The 26,182-nt window shown below is 43.1% G+C and overlaps 1 protein-coding gene across 1 annotated transcript in view; it reads right to left on the bottom strand.

Annotated features, from left to right (window-relative positions):
• samd10b (sterile alpha motif domain containing 10b) overlaps nt 1-26,182 on the bottom strand; it is a 107,893-nt gene that overhangs the window by 49,162 nt on the left and 32,549 nt on the right. The window contains exon 3 of the mRNA XM_070894885.1: nt 1,370-1,538. Within this exon, the coding sequence (XP_070750986.1) occupies nt 1,370-1,538 (169 nt within the window). The remainder of the gene's footprint in view (nt 1-1,369; nt 1,539-26,182) is intronic.

The following is a 26,182-nucleotide window of genomic DNA, read 5'->3' as shown; positions in this document are numbered from 1 at the left end:
ATGTTGTTTACTCTTCATTAACTTGTAGCTATTGTTTCACATGGATCATTATGAATGTGACTTGAGTGGTTTCTGAGATAATGTACATATGTTGGATTCAATTGTTTACATGTTCTGTCACTTGGGCATGCTGCACTATTCCTTGTTCACCTACTCTTGGTCAGTGTCTCACTTTTACATCATCTGGGGTACCTATTGAGAAACAGACAAATCTCCTTCAGGTGTACTGCTGTCTGAGGAATATCTTGCTGTCCACATATGATGCGACTGTTTAATGGGTCTTGTCATCAGGTGATTGCACTACAACAAGTAAGGGTGACCAATGCAGGAAGGCTGCCATTGAATGAGAGAGTTGCACAACTTGGAGGACACACATTAAGGCTTGGATTTCAGTCCACATTTTCTTAGGTCCAACATCGCAGAGTCCCACCCCTGATATGCTATGTTCCTCAGTGACCTTGTAGTCCATTATATATCTTTTTCCGTCTTATATACTTGAGCTCATGCTGTTCTCACTATCACATCCTGCCACCTCACAGAGCATTACATGATTTTGTTATTGCCTATATAGTTTGATATTAGCTCATACCATGCTCGTACTCACATTCTGTCAATAATTCTGTTCTGCCGGCAATGTCTAAAAACCCTTATAGCGCATCTCCATGGAGCCTTGACTGTGTTTCAGAACTTATTGCTGCTTCCTCCACCACACCTTCCCTTCAACGGAGTACTTTTCATTTATATGTCTGAACTCATTCTGTGCAGGTTAAGGTCGATCAGATAACTAATTCTGAGCCTGTGATAATGGATGCTACCCAGGATGTGCAGCGCTGCAGCACTCTGAGCAATTCTCCCTGCTGCCCGATTCACAGCCAGCTCACAACATCTTTTTGCCAGCGGCCATTATGGCGGGCGGGAGCACAATCTTAGAGGATCTTGCATGAGGAAAATACTATTTTTGGAGCCTCTAGGATGGGCGAGCAGCAGGAAATTGCCCAGCGGTACTTCACGGAGGAAACTCCTGCCGGGTGGAACCTGGGCAGCAGATGGGGGGTACGTGAGGAATCTCTCAGAAAACATTTTTTTGGGCGGTACCTCGGCGGCTGTGGGCTGTACTCTGACCAGGTTCGGGCCCCGTGAATATAATACTCTCACCCTGTTGCTAGTATGGCTCCTTCCTTTCCAGGAGTACAGTTTGATAGAATGTTAGTACTTCATGTAAGAGTTTTGAAATATCTCTGAAAATATGGTTGTACAAGCAATGAGTTTTACAAATCTCTATTTAACTTGAAAACTTAATTGCAGAAAATGCTAATAAGGAAGCTGTAAAATAATCTGTCTCCTCCTGTGATCAGTTCCTGGGCTGTACCTGTTATAGCATGATGTGAGAAAGCCTCCACATAGGTCAGATAATTGTGGGGACAGTGTTTCTTTAGCCATTTGCAAACATCTTGCTGGGTCCACAGTACCACAGGCTTGGTGTGTCTTGTGAACGTCGGACTTGTGTGAAAACTACAGTACCCATCACCGGATCCGACCTGCAAAATAAAATGAAACACATGAAATTATAGAAGCATAGAAACATAGAAAATAGGTGCAGGAGCAGACCATTTGGCCCTTCGAGCCTGCACCGCCATTCAATAAGATCATGGCTGATCATTTCCTCAGTACCCCTTTCCTGCTTTCTCTCCATACCCCTTGATCTCTTTAGCCGTAAGGGCCATATCTAACTCCCTCTTGAATATATCCAATGAACTGGCATCAACAACTCTCTGCAGCAGGTAATTCCACAAGTTGACAACTCTCTGAGTGAAGAAGTTTCTCCTTATCTCAGTCCTAAATGGCCTACCCTTTATCCGAAGATTATGTCCCCTGGTTCTGGACTTTCCCAACATCGGAAACATTCTTCCGGCATCTAACCTGTCCAGTCCCGTCAGAATCTTGTATGTTTCTATGAGATCCCTTCTCATCCTTCTAAACTCCAGTGAATAAAGGCCCAGTTGATCCAGTCTCTCCTCATATGACAGTCCAGCCATCCCTGGAATGAGTCTGGTGAACCTTCGCTGCACTCCCTCAATAGCAAGAACATCCTTCCTCAGATTAGGAGACCAAAATTGAACACAATATTCCAGGTGAGGCCTCACTAAGGCCCTTACAACTGCAGTAAGATCTCCCTGCTCCTATTCTACATAAATGACCTTAGGGTTTAAATTATTCTACATAAATAGAGTAAATCTTGCACGACCCCATTCCAGGTGCAGAACCTTACTTGGTAGATGTGCAGATTAGACTACTGGGTGTGGAGGTCAGCATGCCTAATTTGCAGCACTCCCAATTTTTCAGTGATTAAAAATCAAGAGCATCACAAATCAGACAGATGGGGGTCTTTTCCCCATGCCTCAAGTTTCTGATTACAACCATCCTGCTGTAGGTACTTCTGAGTCGATACCTGCTCTTTTTGTTATATGTGGCAGGGAGACAAATGGGAAAACATTGGCGAATAAGATCCTTTTTACTTATCAACAATTTCATTTATCGCTCCAAACCATTTCAGAAATTCACTCAATAATCTCTACCTTGTCCAAGTGCAGTTCAAATAGATCCTTAGTTCTACCATATTTATGTACTATGTGCATTAGTTATGCTGTAAAACAATGCTGGCTGGTAACCTTTTGGACAGGTGAGACACATGCTAAACATGACCACATAAATTAACGTGACAAAATTCAATCTCAAATCCTCCACTTGCCTCCAGTTTTAGTTTGTAAGAATAACATAATGGGCCCAAGTTTCCACATGATTTGCGCTTGATTTTTAGGAGCAACTGGTGGAGAACGGACTATCTTAGAAATCGCAATTCTCCACATTTTTTTTTTCTGCAGTTCTAGTCAGTTAGAACAGTTTCACTTTGGAACAGAATTTTTTCTTCAAAAGGGGGCGTGTCCGGCCACTGACGCCTGATTTCAAAGTTTCCACAGTGAAAACGTACTCCAAACTAACTTAGAATGGAGCAAGTGAAGATTTTTGTAGAACTGAAAAAACCTTGTCTACACATTAAAAAATCAGGTGCAGGTTACATATTAGGCGTCCAGAACGAGGTGGGGAGGGGGGGGGGGGGCGGGGGAGGGAAGTCATTAAATTCTATAATAAATCCTTATTTATACTTATACAAATATTATACAAATAAATCCAACCTGAATAAACATTTATAAGCAAAGAAAAGATTAAATAAACCATCTTCCTACCTGTGTGAAAGTGCTTCAGCCAGGGAGAATGCTGCAGTCAGCCTCACAAGTTGAGGCAGCCGTTCGTTCCCGTGGGGGGGGGGGGAGGAGGAAGCCGTTCCCGACGGCGGGCGGGGGGGGGGGGGAAGGAGACAGTGAGAAGGCTGCAGGAAGCCTCACAAGTTGAGCAGCCATTCCCGACGGCAGGGGAGGCCGTCGGGAAACGACTGCCTCAACTTTCTGAGGCTTCCTGCAGCCTTCTCACTGCTGCAAGAAGCCTCAGTGCTGATGTGCTGATGGCAATGTGCTTTTATTAAAAAATGTTCAAAAATTAAACAGCTACAAAGAACTGGGCGAGTGCCAAAAAAATGGCCGAGTGCCAATGTTTCCTTCACACTGCGCGTGCGCGAACGCTCCAACGCACACGCGCAGGGTTGCTGGCAGGAAAAAAAGTAATTTAAATGGTACCCGCCCCCTTCCACTTACAAAATCGGCGCGAGTGTAGGCTCCGCCCCCCTGGGCGCCGCGCCAAGCAGACATGGAGCTGCAGGGCGCTCCAGAATCGCGCGTTTTCTTTCCGGCGCCGTTTTCGGCGTGAAAAACGGGCGCCCAGCTCGGAGGGGCGCCCGTTTTTTATCGTGTGGAAACTTGGGGCCAATATTTTTAATTTGAAAAAATAACATAATAGCATGAAAGAATAATATAATAGCCAAGCTAGCTTGTTACCATGGCATATAATATTAACTTGTGATTTTAAATTAATAACAACTTGTATTTATAGTGCCTTTAATGTAGTGAAATGTCCCAAGAGGCTTCACAGGAGTATTATGCGATAACAATTAATAAATGTTCCGTTACACTTATGGTTTATTATTAATAAAACGTTATTGATAAAATAGAATTAGTTGGTTAAAGTGTTTAGTTTAGGGAAGTCTGTCACAGTTCGAAGTGAGGTACTGCCTTGGTAACAAAGTTCCCGAGGTAACAGCTTGCAATCTTTTTTCTCAACTTTGTTCCTTAGGTCGCAAGTTTTACTACAGTATCAAGCATTCGTTAATTTTCCCGTCAGTTTTATTTTTACTCTTTCCTTGTTCTCACTTGATTTCCTTCTGGTTTTTCCTAGGCTAGTTTTTATATAATGCTCAGTTTCACTGCTGTGATTCCAGGAAGTCATGTGAAACATCATTGCATTGTCTGAAAATTACTTAATTCCCAGACATCACATATTGATCCAGAATGAGAGCAGAGAAGCTGGTGTTTTTATAAAGAGCAAACTTACATTTACATAGCATCTTGTGTCTCCCATAAACATCTCAAGGCATTACAATACACAATTAATATTGCTATATGGATAAACTCAGTAGCCATTATGGACTCAGCAAGATCCACCAAAAATGAGATAAATGCATAGCTAAATTCTGCGACAATGTAGGTTGAGGCAGAAATATTGGCCAGGATATGGAGAACTACCTCGGAGAACTTCAAATCATACCGAGGAATCTTTAACCTTTACCTAAACCAGCAAACAGTGCCTCGATTTAACACCTGATCCAAAAGATGCTCCTCCAGCAAAACAGCTCTCCTTCATATTGCAATGAAGTATCAGCTTGGATTATGTTCTCAACACTTGGACTGGGGCAAGCTGGATGTCAACACTTTACGTGAGGAGCAGCAATGGCTATTTAGGGGTTGATTTTAACTCGGAGCGGGTATCAGGTGGGTAGCGGCAGGGTGAGTATGAAACGCAGAGGGTGCAGAGTGGCTGCCAACAGGTGAAGATCGGACGGCCGCGAGCCCCCCATCGGATTACAGGTAAGTGGCAAGGAAGGGGTTAGGGGAGGGTTTTGTGGGAAGAGCAGTGGAAAGTCTTTGGCAGAGAAAGCTGCATTTACCTGGAGGGCCTCTTCTTCCTTCCCACCAGCTGCCAAGCTGCTTGCCCACTCATGACCCAGTTAAAACGTCATGTTGACATAATAGGACCGTGATTAGCATTTTTGCTTGCGCCTCTCCTGAGTCAGGTGGGTGCATCATCTGTCACTAAAACCAGCAGCGCTAAAATAAAAAAATCGGCAGAAACGGAGCAGGAAATGAAGCCGTTCCATTAACTGCTCATTCACTCTGATCCAACCCCACAGGAAGAGTTAAAATTCTCCTCATTATCTTTATGACCCAATATTGTCAGGGCTGTGGACCTTAGAGATAAAACATTGCTCTATTCCATGGACACAGGTGATCTTTGCTCCATGTTTGTCAAATTGTCTGCAAGATAAACAGTTCTCCTTAAATCCCTTGATTCTGGGCTACAATTTTCATCTGCTTTCACAGGATTAACAACCTGGCAGTTTGTTTCATGTCCTGTAACTTTGAATGCATCCCATTAATCAATTGCCAAAGGATGATGCGCCTTTGTATTTTAATGCCTTCCCTAGATGAGGTTTATAAGTATGCGATTCCAACTTCAGGGACAATGGACATTGGGGAATTTTGCTTAAAAATGCTTCTCTCATTAGATTCCAATTGAGAAATGTTTTTCCCCTCTTAATATTGTATTGGACTGTTTAGCTGTGAATATTTATATTATATACAAAGAGCAAAAGCCCAGGAATAAACAGCAATGAAAACATGAGTGAGGCTGGGAGTGAGCAGGAAAACAAAACACAAATAGAAAAAAATAGAATTAGGAAAGCCGAGCCTGGATCCAACATGTGCAAAGCACAGATAGTCTGAGAAGGCACATAGGCCCCAAATGCAGCATTTAGGGACACCGGGTTTGTGTTCAGGAAATAATGGCTAGAAGATAGCAGAGAAGAACTCAAGCCCCAGAGAGAGAGAGATGATGGATGGTCTATGCACGGGATAGTTGGTGCAGAAAATCATTGTATAAGATGGGAAAATTTAGCGAGTTTTTTGAATTTATTTATTATATCTATTTATTATATGTTATAAATGAACTTATTTGAAGGTACATAATTCAATGGGCTAGAAAACAATATGGCTACCAAAATAACTTTGAAGAAGTTGAACAATTTGGTTGATTTTGTAGAGCCTTGTAATAGCTTTTCCCTCCCCAGTTAGTGATATTTGAGCCAATCAGTATCATTCAACAGTTTATCATTTTGATTGTTTTGCCTACGGCATTTTGCATGCCAAGCTATCTGGCAGGGTCTGTGCATGTACAATATTTGGCACACTAGAAGCAATGTAGGCGGGGGCAGTTTGAATCCCAGGTTTCTGATGTTTTTTTCCATTATATAATTTCGACTGTCCGTTGTAGGAAAAAGACATTGTACCACAATTACATTTATTCTAAACATAAAAAGACTGGAAAACTATTAAGATAGGATGAGCTTCATCTAAAATGAATTGGAACCAATGTCCTTGCAGAGAGGATGTAGAGGGTATTTGGGAGAGGATTTAAACACAGGGGGTTAAAAAGTGTTCTGAAAAATAAAAGTGAATGGGAAAAATATAAGGATATGGTCACATTGGGAAATGACAACAGGCTTTAGTTAGAATGTGGAATTCTCCGGCACAAACCATTGCTGAAATAGAATCCAGAAATTATTTTAAACAGAGTTTAAACAGATGCTTGAAACAGAGGAATATTAAAGGGTATGGGGAGCAAGCAAGAGATTGGGATGAGACAAGGTGGCTCATATCTTAAAACAAATCAGGACAGAACCAACGGTTTAAATGATGTATTTATGCGCATTCTATGATTTTCTCTTTAACTCTTCCCAGATATATTGCAGGTTTTTCAATGAGTTCTTCTGGTAAGAGTTCCCTTGGCACAGGCCTTACACAATGATGATACAACAGGAAGATGGCTAGCTTTATTTTTAAATGTAAATACCAGTGGCCCAGAAGACCAGTTTTCTAAACTGGGTCTCCCTGACTGCCGCCAGGCTTCCTGGGAACAGGGAAAACGTTGTTCCAGCAGTCCAGCACATTTTGGTAGTGCCAGCATGATGCACTGGCAAAAATGTCACAGCCAGTCTGCACGTGCACAGAATAGCGAGCCCCACGGTGGAGCCGGTTTAGAAGAAGACTCTTCAAAGACCCGACCTACAGTATAAAAACAGCTGTAGAATGAAAAGAAAGAACGTGCACATATCGCACCTTTCACAACCTCAGGACATCCCAAAGCCCATTGCAGCCAATGAAGTATCCTTGAAGTGTAGTCACTGTTGTACTGCAAGGAAACACGGCAGCCAATTTGCGCACAGCAAGATCTCACAAACAGCAACGAGATAAATGACCATATAATCTTTTTTTTTAATTATATTGGTTGAGGGATAAATATTGCCCAGGACACCAGCTGTAAACATTTGTCTGCTTATCAATTTGCTCTTTATTTTCAGATTCTATGTCTCCATTCTCTACAGCTGATCTATATGTCTCTTTCCAGTTTCTCTTCTCTTGCTAATTTGTGTTATGAATGCTTTTATCTTTTGTCAAGAGAACAGATGTCCTACGCCCCTTTTATTTTCCAGTGAATCCTGTTTACTTAGAGGAGCATCTCGATTGAAGAAAACATGTCTGTACATGTGGAAACCGCATTATTCTGTCATCATATCTTCCTTTGTTTTTTGCTGCCTTGCATATTTTTTAAGGAAGGATTGATATAAACTCCAGAACTGCATCAGGAGAGATTGTGGCAGGGTCTTTTTAACATTAATGCCACCATGCAATCCAATTCAAATACCTCTAGGATCTATTTCTGCAGGAAGCCTATGGGATGAGGTAGTTCTGCTCATTATTCCTTTGGCTGTTACTGTTTAAGTGTTGCGTTTCAAAGCAATTTCCTGATTGAAACCTTTCTGATACAGGTCCTTTGTGGCTGAAATTGCCCTCCGCCCCAAATGGGCACACTTACCGTTTCTTTAAGTTTTTCCCCGCCCTAATCTATGGGCTGCAAATGTGCCATGTGGTGTTGACGCGTCACAATGTCTCTCCCCTTCAGAAAAGGGGAGGGCCACTTCGAACTCTGCAAAGTCTTTCGTTAGGTCCACTGGGCCACCAGGGAGGGCTTCGGCCGGGCCAGCAGCCTGGCACCCAAGAGGGGGTGCCAGGCTGCCTGTTGACGGCCCAGCCAAACCCGCGGGCATAAATGTTAGCCCAACCTGGCAGTCGGCCGACAATAAAAATAAAATGGAGTCGCCGGCAGCGCAACCTCCTCATTAAGGGCAGAGCCACAGACAGATCCCCGCTGGGAAAAGCTGTCAGTCGTACCGACCGGCAGCGCCACCGCTCCCGTTGGGGCAATTCCACATGGGACAATTTCCCGCGGGGGTCGGAAAGCGGGTCGCCGCCGATTGGTAAGGGGTCGACGCCTGTCAGACCCGGCGGGAAAATGGGCGGTGCGGAAACCCGTTCCCACCACTTCCGGCCTGGGGGCAATTTCGGACAGGTCGACACATCCATCTGCCCCAGATCTTAAAGGCGGTAATGGAGCTTATAGAGGGGGCAAGTTCGGCCCCTTGATTTCTTTGTTTTAATGTTGAACCTCTTCTGCCGATAATGCCATTGTATTTACAAATTCCTTCTTGAGGTTATTTGCACTTACTGGCAGTACTTATAAATCTGACTCCATAGAATCATAGAATCAGACAGCTGAGAAGGAAGCCATTCAGTCCATCAGGCCTATGCTGGCTCTTTGAAAGAGCTATCCAATTAGTTCCACTCGCTTGCTCTTTCCCCATAGCCTTACAAATTTTAACTTTACAAGTATGTATCCAATTCCTTTTTGAAAGTTAGTATTGAATCTGCTTCAACTACCCTGTCAGGCAATGCATTTCAGATCATAACAACTCTGGTTATCTTGCTCTGCTCTTGGCTTCAAATGCTCCTCCTCCTCCATTTTCAATTATCTTGGAGATCTTGACAAGGCTACACTGCCTGACCTTTGAAGTGGTGCTATATCATGTATGTATGCAGTGTGTTGGAAAATGATCCTATGGCACATGGTCCTCACTGTATCTGTACACAGCTGCTTTTCATGGTTGTCTCAATTGTGTCATGAGCCAGTAATGAAGCTGGTAGCCTTCGTCTCCATCCTTGCCGCCTGCCTTCTTGTTTAAGTCATCCCAACATGGTGAATTGGCTTAAACTGAAGGTGTCGTGACTGCTGTGTAGAAATAGGTATTCACTTGCTACTTTGATGATCACAGATAACCTGCGTGTTGATGGGGTGAAAGCCTTGCAGTTCACAAAGACAATAAAATTGTGTGCAAGTGTCTGTAAGGCCACATAGATGCATACGAACACATGGGGGCCGAAATTGCCCCTTTCCTTGAGGCCTGTTACCCCTGAAAATCGGCGGCCATGCTGCAGAGTGGAGTGACTGCCGACTTTTCGTAAAATGGCCACTGATAGCCCAATTGCTGTCCTGGGTTTTCCCGGCGGTTCCCCGATCCCCCACATACCACTCCACTGCTGCAGATCGGTGTTAAGCACGCCATCACTATGCGCATTGCCAATCTACCACCCCGCACCCCACCCCACCCCCGCCCCTGATGGCAACATTTCTCCGAAAATCTTCAGCCCACCCAGCGGTCCCAAAACAAGCTTTTTCCCGATGATCCAGTGAGGCTGTGGCCTTCTGCAGTGGTGGTGTGGCTTTCCTTAAAGGGGAGGGCTCACTGCCGCTGTCACCATGTTTGTTATTTTGTGGGCTGACTTCCATGTCGGCCCGACAAATATGCCCCCGGGTTCGGCCGAGCTGTCAACAGGTAACCTGTCATCTCCTCTTGGATGCCAGGCCACTGACCCGGCCAAAACCCTCCCTGGTGGCCCAGTGGGCCGAAGTTTTAAAAGTACGGAGGCTCTCCCCTTTAAGTGAAGGGGAGAGCTGTGGTTACGTGGTGCCATGATGACGTCATCGCGGCGGTGACTCCGCACCCCCCCCCCAACTTTCGCCCCTCAGTTCCTGTCACCGCCATGTTTTTGCCCCTCAGGTGCTGTCACCGCCCCCATTATGATCGACTTCTGGATCAAAACAAAAAAAAACAAAGAGCCAAATGTCGTGCAAGAGACGACCTGACCGCAGCTGCGGTAAAAAAATATCAAAACAGGGTGGGAGCGTCCCGTTTCGGGCTGGAGGCAATTTCTACCCCACGAATGCAAAGACATTCAGCCTGTCCTCTACTGTCATGGAGTGACTTCAACATACCATCAACCCCATTGTCCCTCCCCCATACACCAGCCCTACAATCTCCAAAAAAGCTCTTTGAAGAATGGGTTTTGAAGAATCCTGCCATGCAACAAAGAGCACTCTTATTCTGTTACTGGTTGTCCATTGGGGAATACGATGAAATGATTTGCCCCGGCGAAAACAATCTGTGAACTACTGATTAACTGATATTGCTGATGTCCTCTGTGGTGGTGACAAGAAAATTACCCATGTTCTCAGAACAATCTTCTTTTTCTTCTCATTGATTTGTTCATAACTCCAAATTCATTAAGGATACGTGCTGGAAAATATCGACAGGTGACCAAAAGCCAGAAACGAAGAGTTAAAATATTCATATAAATGCTTTTATAACATTGCCTCTTTTACAGGAGAATTTACTATTCACAGAAAGTGCTGGAAATATGTGCTCACAACAGATTAAGAATACATTACTGAGGTTGGGTCGCACAGTGAACTTGAATATGGTAATTTCACTTCTGGGACTGAGGTTCAAATAGAGCTCAGACAGATCTGATGAAAGTCTCTCTATAATCATTGGTAAAGTTTCTTACTGAAGTTGGTTTATATGGTCTCAATCCAGACAGAGCTTGATGGAGTCACTAGATGCAAGTGTTACATTTCCCAACACGATTAAAGCTCTCGCTACGTTTTTCCTCTCCCGTCCTGTTGCTGGTTGCTCTCTGCCACTGCAGGGAGCAGCGCATGCTACTGCAGGAGGGCGATGGCTGATTGCAGTGTGGGCAGGTGCAGCAGGAGTGGCGAGGTCAGGACGAAGGAGCGGCAAGAGTTCGTAGAGGAATGTGATCAGGGCCCAGGAGATGCGAAGGTTCGAGGCCCAGTAGAGGCGAGGGCCCAGGGGCAGTACAGGCCAGCCCACACTGCGATATGTGTGTGCACTAGATCTGTGCAGCAGAACTGGTCTCCAGTCGCCTTGGTTAATCGTTACCACTGGACCAAGACCTAGCTCTGTCAAGTCTGTGTGGTGGCTGGGGTGCAACGATCACTCCACGTTAAAAAAATCCACGCACAGGCATCTTCCACCCTTCAGGATGTAGTTCGGGATCCGGAATATCATTGAAACACCTGTGAACTCATCCATTTTTGCCGTGGAAGCAAGTCATCCTCATTTCGAGGGACTGCCTATGATGATGATGATGGTACCTCACCTCAGTGGCCATTATTAATACATGAGCCTCAGCAGTGAGTCCAGCTTGACAACTGACCCAACCCTATTCTCATCCGAAGAGCAAGCACATGCATTTACAGTAGGGGTTGATGACTAGTAATCGGGAGTAGAAACTCTGCCCGATTTTCCCCTTCTTAATCCCAGGGATGCAAAAGCCAATTGTAGAGTCCTGGCTACAATCAGCTAACTCTTCACAGACAGGAAATGGAATCTAGAACCTTTCTGGTCAGTATGGCTAAACTGCTGACTGATCCATCAGGGAGCAAATAAGGGTATATTGCATTGTGTTTTGCTGTTGACAAATTACCTATAGCATATAAAATTGCAATCTGTTAACCGAAAAGATGCCAAATTTGCATAAAACCTTCATAGTTTAAATGCAGCGTGAACTTCAGTAACATTGGAGACTAAAAGGAGAAAAGGCAGAAAAGGTAATATTCCATCATAGTTAATAATAGAAACCTGAAACTCAGATATCGATGCACCATCTCAATCCATGGGGAAATTTATTCCACTAAGTTGTGTTGTTACATTACCAGCAGAGGCTAAGAATATTTCATATAATTAAATTGTCAATGTCTAATGCACTGGTATCAGTAGTAAGCAATGAAAAAATCTATTTCAGAGTATATTAATTCATTAATATCTGAAATTGCTGAAAGTTTCAGCGAGCGGTTTTAGACCCTAAACATATTTTTGCAGTGTAAATTAATTTGTTTTCTTCTGTAGTGAACCAGAACATTGATACATCATTCCTGCCAATAGTTTAGTCTGGCTTTCCAACTAAAATCTACAGTCAATTTAAGTCAAAACAGATGACATTGTGGTTAGGAGCAAATATAGAATCAAAAAAAGAAAAAGCACCTATGCCTTCAATAGTTAGCCATTTCCATGAAGCTATCTCTGAGAACCATATGAAAAGCAGGTTAGAGCAAAGGGTATATAGGAGAGCTGCTTTATATGGATTTTCTGTTTGTACATTATAGCAGAGTCAATAACAGATCAGACAGTCTCACAGTGAGTAGCCACAGTACATTTTTTTCTGAAAGTGATAACAGAGCTGATTGTTCTCCACACTTTAGATGTGAATGAGCTGAAATGAGGTGTGGGATTAGTCAGAAACCATGCTGGGTTTTCCACTCATTTTCTAGCCCGTGTAGTTTCAATCTCAGAGTATGCAGCAACAAGATTGCCAATTAGAGGCGACAGTCAAGGTGATTTTATTCAGCAACGTTTACTTGATTGGGATTAAAATTCAATTTATTGGTGACCCTTAATGTTACATCATTAAAACAATCTTTTTTCCTTCCTTTGCTCTGAAGTCTCTGGTCTAAACTCTTGACGAGAAGAGCAACAATTGAGGGCTTGTGGCTTATGACCTTTTCATCGTAGTAAGGAGGCAGCATGCTAATTTTGCCAAAGCTAATGTCAGCTTCAAACAGTTAACTGTTCTGAATTTGGCAACTCTGCCTGCACTCCAAGTTGATTGAATTCTATTTCGGTCCTTGATCTGAGGCCGATGCTAATTCAGTATCCTGATACAAAAAACAAATGTACCTCTAAAATTCTGTATGCCAAGAAATAAAAGCAGCTGCTAATTGCTGGTGCCATTCTAGATCTCTTGTGCTGGCACAGTTATTTTCTTTTAAATGACATTATTTCAGTTGGTACCCATGGAGCAGCCATGGTATGGGTCAGTCCAACAACTGATTGGGCAAACAGTCCAGTGAGCAACATCAATAGGAGAGAGACAGCCATTTTTATCCCTACCTGCTGACTCTGAACACTCCCCACAAATGCAGCAGTGTTCATTTACATATTATGGCTAGAAATTCCTTTGTGCATTATATGTATCCTATGGGGCAAGTTATACTGTGGGATAAATGTGCCACATGGAGGAATTTCTAACCATATGGCATATTAATGATCACCTTGTGTGGGACTGTATAAAGAGTGTGCAGTGATGATAGTCTATATAATCATTTATTTATTAAATTATACTACTTGCTGATTATGCAATACAATTAACTTTTCGAGCCAAACTCAGCTTCTGCCTTTAGACATTCTTCTCACATGTTACAAATAGTATTGTTTTCGAGAGATTCAGCCTGTATTTCAAGACTATAATGTAAAAAAAAAGCTTCCATAAATGTCAGGTAACATGATGTGAATGGGACAAGGTGAAATTAAGAACAGCCTAGGTTTATCACTTTCCAAATTATTTTAATGCAAGGCTATTAACTTATTTTCAGTGTTTGATGAAATTGTCTTTGACAGTTTTTCACTAAGCAGGATTGTATTTTAGCTTCCAATATAGTCTTTACAGTTTAGACTCTTAACAACAACTTCTGCCTTCCTGTGGGAATACCATAAGGTCATGAGATTCTGTTACTAAAATGTATCATCATTTGTACACTGACATCTGCTGGAACAGACAGAAGGACAGACTGGTATCTATATAGTGCCTTTTGTCCTCAGGACATCCTCAGTTCCATTTGCAACTCGTCAGATAATGAAGCAGCCCATGCCCTCATGCAGCAAGATCTGGACGACATTCAGGTTTGGGCTGGTAAGTGGCAAGTAACATTCGCACCACACACATGCCAGACAATAACCATCTCCATCAAGCAAGAGCCTAACCACCTCCCCTTGATATTCAATGGCATTACCATCGCCGAATCCCCCACCATCAACATCCTGGGGGTCACCACTGACCAGAAACATAACTGGACCAGCCACATAAATACTATAGCAACATGAGCGCGTTAGAGGCTGGGTATTCTGCGGCAAGTGCCTCACCTCCTGACTCCCCAAAGTCTTTCCACCATCTACAAGGCACAAGTAGGTGTGTGATGGAATACTCTCCATTTGCCTGGATGAGTGCAGCTCCAACAACAGTCAAGGAGCACAACACCATCCAGGATAAAGCAGCCCGCTTGATTGGCACCCCATCCACCACCTTCAACATTCACTCCCTCCACCACTAGCACACCGTGGCTGCAGTGTGCACTGCAGCAACTCGCCAAGGCTTCTTTGGCAGCACCTCCCAAACCCCCAACTTCTATACCTAGAATGACAAGGGCAGCAGGCGCATGGGGCACTATCACCTGCAAGTTCTCCTCTAAGTTATACACCATCCTGACTGGGAAATATATTGTCATTCTTTCATCGTCACTGGGTCAAAGTCCTGGTCCCTCCCTAACAGCACTGTGGGACGACCTTCACCACAAGAACTGCAGCGGTTCAAGAAGGCAGCTCACCACCACCTTCTCAAGGGAAATTAGGGATGGGCATTAATTAAAAAAAATATATATCCAATGAATTACTTTTTAATCTGTTACATAACTAAACATGATAACAAATCTGCACATAACAATGTCCCACAATTAGCAAATGAGATGAATAACCAGTTAGTCTGCTTTTGGTGGAGATGGTTGAGGGAGAAACATTGGCCAGGGACTGGGTGAACTCCCTGCTCATTTTCAAATAATCTTTTGTGATCTATACATCCAAGTTGAATCACCTGAACAGGTAGGTGGGGTATGGTTTAAAGTCTTATTCGAGAGTTTACACGTCTGACATGGTAACACTCCCGTGAAATGTCAGCCTAGATTATATGCTCAAATTGTGGAGCACGACTTCAACCCAAAACCTTATGACTCTAAAGGCGATGTAAAGGCTGTCAAAAATCAAAAAGTAAAATGAGCCTAATTCAGAACAGATCACAGAAGGAACAGAGGTTCTTCAAGAGATAGTCCATTCTGCAATTTGAACAGTGAAAACTGCTTAATTGGGCTCATGCTTCTAAATGTTCACTGGGATATGTTATGGACTTATGTTCAGAGATTGATAGATTTTTGTTAAACATGGGTATTAAGGAATTCGGAACCAAGGTGGGGAAATAGAATTAAGCTGTGATCTAATTCAATGGTGGAACAGGCTTAAGGGGCTGAATGGCCTACTCCTGTGTTTCTATGTTTCTATGATATTGCAGTGAATAGTAGTGAAATTATTGATAGATTAGTGACACAATCAGCATTTGAACTTAGTGCGTTAAGAGTTTTTGTTCGACAAGACTTTTTTCTTTTTATTACCTTTATTTGAATTGTTGGATTAATAGAGGTAATAATGTTTCTATTTGAACATTGTTGTGAAATTTATATTTCAAAAATAGATCTTTCAAAGTAGGTTTATTTGGTCTGTCAAGCTCATATCCAAACATCTCCCAAACAAAAATCCTGCCCAAGCCACTGATCGGAATTGACTGTATGTGCATGGGAGGAGAAGTCATTGAAGGAGATGTGTTAGCTATGTTGCAACAGATAGGAGTGGTACCACAAAAAAGAGGTGATAGAGAAGCCAATCATATTGAAGGTTACATAGAGAAATAGGTTAAGGAGGACTGTAGGGTTATCACACTACAGTTGTACCAACACAGGATATCGTTAAAAACTTGGACCAGGGCAGAAATCAGTGTAATACGTGTTCCATGTTCCTCTGGAATATCGCCGCGGGCTATCAAAACCCAAATGAGCATCTGTTGTAAACGAAAAGACCTTTGTGCGTGTTGATGTAGGTGAGGCCTTTCAAAGATTCCTCCAGCTCCTGCGTCATGTAGGCCGAGGTCAAGTCCAGCTTCGTGAACGGCTTTCCTCCCGCCAGCGTCGCAAATAGGTCGTCTGTCTTTGGTAGCGGGTATTGATCCTGCAGTGAGAAACGATTAATAGTTACTTTGTAATCACTACAGATTCTGACGGTGCCGTCTCTCTTGTCTACTGGCCCACTCATTGAATTCGTTCGGCGAAATGATGCCCTCTCGTTGCAGCCTGTCTAGATCGATCTCCACCCTCTCTCTCATCATGTAAGGTATCACTCTCGCCTTGTGATGGATGGGTCACGCCCCCAGAATCAAATGGATCTGCACTTCTGCTCCTTGGAACTTCCCGATGCCTGGTTCGAAAAATGAGGGGAACTTGCTTCGGTGCTGGGCACATGAGGTGTTGTCGATGGATGAAAGCGCTCGGATGTCGTCCCAGTTCCAGCGTATCTTTCCCAGCCAGCTCCTGCCAAACAGCGTGGGGCCATCGCCCGGTACCACCCAGAGTGGTAAATCATGCACCGCTCCATCGTAGGAGTCCTTTACGGTAGTACTGCCAATTACGGGAATCAGTTCCTTTGTGTACTTTCTAAGTTTGGTACGAATGGAAGTCAGGACTGGCCTTGAAGCCTTATTGCACTACAACTTATCAAAAGTCTTTTTATTCATTATGGACTGGCTTGTGCCCGTGTCCAGCTCCATGGACACCGGGAGTCCATTTAATTCAACCTTCAGCATTATCGGGGGACACTTTGTGGTAAATGTGTGCACCCCATGTACCTCTGCCTCCTCGGTCTGAGGCTCTGGTTTGTCATGATCCACCATGGATCTGTCCTCTTCTGCAACATGGTGGTTTGCAGGATTAGCAGGGTTTGCAGCTCGCCTGCACATACGTTGGAGGTGTCCCATTGTTCCACAGCCCTTGCAAACGTATCCTTTGAAGCTGCATGAATGGAAGCGATGATTGCCCCTGTAGCGCCAACAAGGTGTTCATTGCCTTGTATTCACCACCCTTGATGGCGGACTCTGAATCATGTAAGCGTGTAAGTCCTGCCATGTACGTTTTGATTCGAAAACAATGTTACTTTGTTCACAGTACTTGCAGCAGCACTAGTGTGCTGGGAAATTTGTTTGGTATTGTCACTGGTGGAGATAAACGCCTTGACTATCGCTATGGCTTTACTCAAGGTTGGGGTCTCTACAGTCAAAAGTTTGCGAAGTATTACTTCATGGCCAATGCCAAGTACAAAGAAGTCCCTGAGCATATGCTTCAAGTATCCTTCAAATTCGCAATGTCCTGCAAGGTGCCTTAGCTCGATGACGTAGCTCGCCACTTCCTGGCCTTCAGACCTCTTTTACGTGTAGAACCGATATCTAGCCATCATTTCCTTCAGGTTTAGATGCTCCCGGACCAGTGTGCACAACTCATCGTACGACTTGTCTGTGGGTTTTGCTGGAGCGAGCAGGTTTTTCATGAGGCCATACGTTGATGCCCCGCAAACAGTAAGGAGGATCGCCCTTCGTTTGGCAGCTTGTTGGCCACGAAGTATTGGTCAAGTCGCTCCACAAAGGTTTTCCAATCATCTCCCTCTGAAAATTTCTCCAGGATGCCCACAGTTCCCTGCATTGTTGCGTTGGGGTTCGTCATCTGCATCTCGTCGCCAGTTGTAATGTCTTGGATAAATAATCAGACTAGATACTGCAAGCTTAATGTAAGTGTGACCGTAGTCCTTTACTACAGATCTCAGAGTGCCTCTCCAGCCTGTGAGGCGTCCTTATATACAGGTGCTCCCAAGGGATTGTGGGATCCCTTCGGACTCCAGGGGATAAGTTCTCTGGTGGTTCGACATGGTAATTACAGGTTTACATACATAACAGTCATGAAGTTGGGTGGTGATGGCATGTTGGAGCACTTGAGAGGAAAATAAGTTTGGACATCAGTTGGAGGGGATGAAGTGCACAAAGTTAGGCTTTAAAGGGAGGGATTGAGGAAGGTAGCATTGACAGGGAAAGTATCACGTTGGTGATCTCTGAGCGAAAGAGAGATAGCAGAGTAAAGAGGGAAAGGCAAAAATGAAAAGGGATCTCATAATCAATAAGAACAGAGAATAAATGTGTCATGTGCATATGATTTGCTCAACTATTGAAATGATCAACACCCCTACTTAATAAAATGTTACCCTAGAAAGTGCAATAGGAAATGACAAATAATTGATATCTGTATTCTTGCAGTATACTTCCAAATTTGTCTCACTTGTCTGTGAGAGTGATGAACAAAGGAAGGAGTAGGGTTTCCAAGAAAGTCAGCAGTTCTTTTCCAGTTATTGTGAAAAGATATAAGCAATGTCAAAATCTGAAGAAAATTAACTCAAAGTCGCTGCTGAAAATTGTAATGATTATATCTAAAAGGCTTTCTTATAGTTTCATTCCTGCTGAAGAAATCCCGCCACTGCTGCTCTAGGTTTAATTTTACTACTCAACTAGCAAATAAAAAGAAAATGACTTGAAAAACTTGGATTTAAAACCTGTCCCAACGCACCATTAACCTGACATTCTTTCTATCAGGACTGGAGATCTGAGGCTCATTTTCTCGTCCTCCAGCAGTGCTGAATCAGCTCCACTTTTCATTTTCAAACAGTAGCCGGAGTCTACAACAGATATTGCAGATCAAACAAAGCCTGCATTCAAAGTCAAGCGACACACAGGCAGCAAAGATCTCATTCGCAGCATTGATCAATAGTAAAACCCAAAATAAAAAGAGTGCTGATCTATCACAATACAGATGGTAAAACTCAGATATTCTCTGGTTAATTTATTACTATATTTTTAACTTAAAGAAAAACTGATCAAATGAAATGGCTTTAAACAGTTCATAAATTTCCTTCTGAATGTGAAACTACTCTGTGTCTATTCAAATGTATCAGCACTGTAGTAAGCATATTACACCAAAAATGTCATAAGCAATGGGTTTGTAGTTAATTACATTTTTATCCTAAATGTTGCCCTCCCACTTGAATTTCTAATTAACAGAATGAAGATGACTTAAGCTACTGCTTTTTTTAAACACATTGGCCCAGAATTTGCAGTTGGAAGCTTCCCGCAGGCAAAACCTCTGACCCTCAATATTTCTGGTGGCCCCGGAGGTTCGGAGGCTTGCGGTCCTGGGCCTACACGAAGGCCTTCATGGACGCACACGTATCCCTGGAGCGTAAGGGTTTTGTACGCATCACTGGGATCACGTGGGCCGGCCCACCCCATCAGAGTAGGGGGATCCCCATTCATACTTATGGTAATTCCGTATATATAGAACTCACATAGATATGAATGGGAATATCCTCAAAAACACAGAAACACTGAAAATAACTAAAATAAAACAATCACATATTTCAAATTAATAGAAATGGAATTTAATTAATTATCTAAAGCAAAAATTTTATTTTTTGCAAAATAAATTTACATATTTTAAAGGGTCTAAAAATAAACAGGATTTTAAATGTTTAAATTATTTTTTTAAAAATAAATTTATTTTTCTGCACTTTAAAGTCTTACGCTGATAAAAAAAAAAGCAGGCATAACATTCGCTGGGCAGGAGTTGGGCAAATAGCCTAAATCCCCGCCCGCAGAGGCTCTTTAGTTTTGGATGTGGTGGATCTGTCAAGAGATCGCGTTCTGGGTTTAGCTGCATGCGCTCCGCATACCTAAACCCGGAACGCACGTATGTGCTCATGGGGATCGCGATTTCAGGCTTTATTTTTGGTTTTGATTGTCTTTGTCATAGAGGCAAATGGGACACAAATTGAGCTCGGTAGTGCCCGGTGTTTGGGTGGTACAGTTGCCGTTTGGGTATCATAATGGCATCCAATGCACGAGGGCACACTTCTGGCATGTACACGCACAACTAACACCCACCAGAAGTATGCAGAGCAGGCAGATCATTAAGCCGATCAGCGTGCAACGCTGATTTGACTCCAGCGGTGCCATTTTGGAGCTTAATGCTTCAGCTGACACCCTCTCTTAACCTTGCACATGTTAAGCAGCAGGAAGGACACCCCCACCAGCACTATTTAAAGGGATCATCAACTACTTATAGGTTAATAGACATTTTTCTGACTTCAAGGGTTCTGCACAAACCAGTTGCTCCAAGACATGGGTGCACTAGCAGGCATTCCCCTTGGAATACAGCATGCCTGGGATAATGAGCAGAGACCATACAGAGAAGGCCATGTTGCTAGAAGAGGGAGGAGGAGGAGAGGGAGAAAGCTTCTCAGCAGGTGGCCATATCCGCCCAGGGTGTTCAGGGAGCAATTTTCCTACCTGAACCTCATCAAGGAACAAAGTGTGAGATGTCTGCACTTCAATCAGGATGTCCTCACTGTAATCTGCCACCGGCTGCAGCCACAACTGCAACCTCGGAGCAGTGCAAGGGTCGCAGTGTCATTGGCTGTGAAGGTGATCGTGGCCATGAACTTTAATGCATCTGGATCCTTCCAGGCTGCAGTTGGAGATATTTGCAACATTTCACAGTTGGCCATCCATTGTTGCATAAGGGAGATCACTGAGCCTCTCTATTCAAGATAGGAAAATATATTTCATTCACTCTCGTCAGAGACCAGCAGGAGGAGCAAGCACGTGGTTTTGCTAGGATTGCAGGCTTCCCCATGGTACAGGGTGCCATTGACTCCAGGCACATCGCTTAGCAGGCGCCACATGTCAAGTCTGCCATATACCGGAACCAAAAGGGATTCCACTCCCTCAGCTGGTGTGTGACTATGGACAGCAAATCATGCAGGCCAATATCCAGTATCCTGGCAACAGTCATGATGCCTTCATTCTACGGCAGTCCACTGTGCCAGTTGCATTGGAGCCACCATGACAAACCACAGGGTGGCTACTGGGCAACAAGGGCTATCCGCTGACGACCTAGCTCATGACTCTGACGCAACCTGCACACACGTGGGCAGCATACATATAATGAAAGCAATGCTGCCACATGAAATGTGATAGAGCACATCATTGGCATGCTGAAACAACGCTTCCACTGCCTGTACCACTCTGGAGGAGCCCTGCAGTACTTGGCAGAGTGGCTGTCAAGAGTTATGGTGGTCTACTGCATGCTGCACAACCTCGCCATCATGAGGCACAGCCCTTGCCACCAACCATACGGTGAGCAGCTGAGGAGCAGGAGGAAGAGCAGGAGGAAGAGGAAGGGAGGTGGCAAACTTTCTGGCCAGGCTGTCCATGAATAACTAATTCATGTGCCATGCCAGTAACCGTAACCCCATTTCCCCATTCACCAACAGTCCCACACCTTACCTTCCCTCTGTCACTGAACATCACAGCATCTGCTTGGCCACAATGCAAAAATAAAAGCCACAAAATTATTATTCCATTACAAAATTTATAAATGAAATCATGCCTTATTGCATACAAATGTAAACTAATCACCTTTGTGCATTCGCTTAGTGCCTGTCTTCCGTATATCTTTACCTGTCCTCGTGCTCCTATGCAGTGCTACCTCAGTGGCTGCAGCATGTCTGGTGAAAGGCTGCTGACTTTCAGTGGAGGAGAAAGCAGATGGCCTTGGAGGACGACCTCGAGAAGCTCTGGGCCAAGAAGGCCCGGCTGTGGACTGCACCATCTCAGCATGGGCGGCAGTCGTCTGGGCTGGTTGGCTGACTGGCAACAGCAAGTGCACTGGCGGCGTGGCAGGGATGGGAGGACAAATGCTGGCATTCTGAGAGAGGACAGCAGGTTGGTGCTCAATGGAGCCACTGCCATTCCCTTGGGGCTGCGCTTCAGCAAGCCCCTTTGAACACTCAGAAGATGTAAACTATGATAAATTGTTTCCATTGATTGACAAGACATTAATGAGTGGGTGAAAATGTAATATAATCACAAAGAGCTAATTGGGGAGGTTAGAACATTTATTTATCGAGAGGGTGGTTGCAAAATTCTCTGCCACAAAAAATTGTTGAAGTTGACTCCATAAATTCTTTTAAAAGGGAATCAGATGCTTGAAAAATAGAAATATGAAAGGGTATGAGGAGCAATCAGGAGCATGGGATTAGACGAAATGGCTCATGTGGAGGAAAACATTGGAACACATTTAATGGGCCAAGCTCCTGTGCTGTAACATTGTATGATTCTATGAATGTGCTGCTAATTCTAACTGAAAAGAAGAAAGGATTCAATGTAGGTTAGCAAAACTATTTTTGTGTAAAATACTATATTTTACCAAATTGTTGTAACATGATTTTATATTTTTAAATTTTGAACTAAAAAGAAAAAGAGTTGATTGCAAAAGTTTTAAGTGTTAAATGTAGATTCTGTATAGATTCTATAATATTCATGATTAAAAAAATGGTATTTATAATGGCTTCTGATTCAAAACATACATATTTTGAAAGCTGAAGTCTGAATCCTGGTATTAACTACAGTTGGCTTGAAGGCTTCTATTTTTGCCAATCTGAGCTGGACTGTTGATGTGGGAGTGAGAATGTGTGAAAATTAACTGCAGCACTCTCATGGAAGATTTATCAATGTATTAATTGTGTCCATAGAGATGCTTAAAAGCTGAAGTTGTCCTGTTAACATAAGAACATAAGAAATAGGAGCAGGAGTAGGCCACCTGGGCCCTTGAGCCTGCTCCGCCATTCTGATCATGGACTCAACTCCACTTCCCTGCCCGCTCCCTATAACCCTTTACTCCCTTATCGCTCAAAAATCTATCTATCACCACCTTAAATATATTCAATGACCCAGCCTCCACAGCTCTCTGGGGCAGAGAATTAAATAGATTTACAACCCTTAGAGAGAAGAAATTCCTCCTCATCTCAGTTTTAAATAGGCGGCCGCTTATTCTGAGACTCTGTCCCCTAGTTTTAGCTTCCCCTATGAGTGGAAATATCTTCTCTGCATCCACCTTGTCGAGCCCCCTCATTATCTTATATGTTTCGATAAGATCACCTCTCCATCTTCTGAACTCCAATGAGTATAGGCCCAACCTGCTCAACCTATCCTCATAAGTCAACCTCCTCATCTCCGGAATCAATTTAGTGAACCTTCTCTGAACAGCCTCCAATGCAAGTATATCCTTCTTTAAATACGGAGACCAAAACTGTACGCAGTACTCTAGGTGTGGACTCACCAATATCCTGTACAGTTGTAGCAGGACTTCTCTGTTTTATACTCTATCCCCTTGCAATAAAGGCCAACATTCCATTTTCCTTCCCGATTACTTGCTGTACCTGCATGCTAACTTTTTGTGTTGTCCCTCTCTACTGCAACACTTTGCAATTTTTCTCCATTTAAATTATAATTTGCTTTTCTATTTTTTCTGCCAAAGTGGATAACCCCACATTTTCCCACATTATACTCCATCTGCCAAATTTTTGCCCACTCACTTAGCCTGTCTATATCCCTTTGCAGATTTGTTGTGTCCTCCTCACAATTTGCTTTCCCACCCATCTTTGTATCATCAACAAACTTGGCTATATTACACTTTGTCACTTCATCTAAGTCATTAATATAGCGGCACCCTACTAGCTACTGTTTGCCAACCGGAAAATGACCCATTTATCCCGACTCTCTGTTTTCTGTTAGTTAGCCAATCCTCTATCCATGCTCATATATTACCCCCAACCCCATGAACTTTTATCTTGTGCAGTAATCTTTTATGTGGCACCTTATCGAATGCCTTCTGGAAATCCAAATGCACCACATTCATTGGTTAAGGCAGACATTGCAGATGTTAGCAGCTAACCCAAACAAGGGTTTTTTGAGCATTTGAATCTATGAGCCGAGTATTTAGACATCAAAGTTCTGCGCAAGAAGGGTCTAAATTTTGCTGGAGTGGGGCATCTTGTGGCATGCCCCGTAAGTTAGACTTATGTTTAGATTTTTTAAAAATGTTGCCCACAAAGTTGCTGGAAGTGTGAGGTGATAATGGCAACAGGGCATCTGTGAACAATGCGACAAACTGTGTATCTCCTTAATCAATGAGATTAAAGGATTGAGAAAAACACAGAGGAAGAAAAGAGAAGCGAGTGAATTCAATGTCAAATCAGGTATAGAAAGAGAAATAAAGAGAGGGAAAGAAAGATTGGATTGAGAGAGAGTGGAAAAAGAGACAGAAAGGAAAAGTAAGATTTTAAAAAATGTTTTCATTTGCCATTTTTAAAATCTCCTAAAACAATTCTCAGGTTGAAGGAGTGAGACTCCACATGTATAACTATTCACTTTCTGGGCAAGAGAGGTTGATCGGCAGTCATTAACAATTATCACGTTGTTAAAAGGGTACTGTCAGTGTTAATTGCTAGACTTAACTTACTGTGATGCATTTAATCAGCAATTAATGTGCAAATACAGCAATTTCATGAAAATCTCAGGGAGGTGCTGTTTTCGCGAAGCTGATGCAAATCATCCAGCAATTTGTAGTGATTCACAATTCACAGAGTACCTCCTCCTTGCCATAATTTGCTGGCTCATTTGCACATTAATAATGGTGTGCATCGTTCATGTACCTTTATTTTTTCAGCAAAATCTGGGCCATTATGTATGGGGTATCATGCAGTAGTATTCACAGGCAATGTAAAGTTAATGAAGCTACACATTCAGGTGAATTTGCTGATGTATGTCCTACTCACGCAGCAATTTTTGTGCTGAACTTAGATCCATAGGAATATAAATCTGTCATGAAGATCATAATATAAAGTCAAAGATCATGAATCCCCAAAACACTTCAGCTGCACTCTCTGCATAAAGACCCACCCAAAGTAGTGGTCCAGCTGTGGGGCAACACTTGGTAGGATTTGGTAAACAGCTGAAGCTGACAATAGGCCGGAATCTAATGCATGTCATAACATCACAACATCACAACATCCTGATGTGCACTGCAGCACCACAAGTAAGTTTTCGTGTGTGCGCAGCCAGCACATAAGTAGTTGCTTTGTCTTCCTCAGAAATCATTGCACCACTGCCAGGATACAAGAATGTACAGAATGCATTGTGTAAGTGCCATGCATGCAGTCATACCTATCTGAATTATAGAAAAAGCTGGGACACCCTATTACATGTAGTCCATGTAATTCGGCTGACACAAGTGAAACAGTATTATTTTTTTTTAAACTCACTTATGCTGCCCAAGCAAGTAGAACAAGTACATTACACAGGTAAAGCCAAAGACAAAGTCAGAACAATCTGATATTGTTTCTGCTGCTGAATGGATTGACTATTATTAGAAATTGAGATTGAATTGGGCATCGACGATTCAACTTGTGTTACACAGTTTCAATAAAATTAAATATTAATTTTTAAATTCGATATAGGTTTTTAAAATAACTAGTTAAATAAACTCATAGCTGACAGCGCCATGCTAGCTCAATCTTGGGTGGTACAGTGTCTCCAGCTCTCATGCCAATGCTTATCCATGAACACTTGCTAAGAATCACATTAGCAAACTATAGCTGTATTTAAATTATTAATTGGTGTGTCAGCCTTGACTCAGTCATAGCACTCTTACCTTTGAGTCAGAAGATTGTGGGTTCAAACCTCACTCCTGACACTTGAGCACCAAATCTAGGCTGGTACTTCATTGCAGTACAGAGGGAGTACCATACTGTCAGAAGTGTTGTCTTTTGGATGAGACTTTAAACCGAGGTATCGTCTGCCTTCTCAGGTGGCCGTAAAAGATCCCATGGCACTATTCGATGAAGAGCAAGGCAGTTCTCCCAGTGTGCTGGTCAACATTTATCCCTCAACCAACACCTAAAGCAGATAATCTGGTCACTTATTTCATTGCTGCTTGTGGGACCTTGCTGTGCACTAATTGGCTGCTGTGTTTCCTACATCACAACAGTGACTGCACTTCAAAAGTATTTAATTGATTATAAAGCGCTTTGGGAGCTCCTGAGCTTGTGAAAAGCACTATATAAATGCAAGTTCTTTAAATTGACCAAGTTAATTAATGGAAGGTGTACGTTTAA

This window comes from Pristiophorus japonicus, chromosome 12, assembly GCF_044704955.1.
Source record: "Pristiophorus japonicus isolate sPriJap1 chromosome 12, sPriJap1.hap1, whole genome shotgun sequence".
NCBI classification, from domain to species: Eukaryota; Metazoa; Chordata; class Chondrichthyes; family Pristiophoridae; genus Pristiophorus; species Pristiophorus japonicus.
This window is presented reverse-complemented; position numbering and strand designations above follow the sequence as displayed.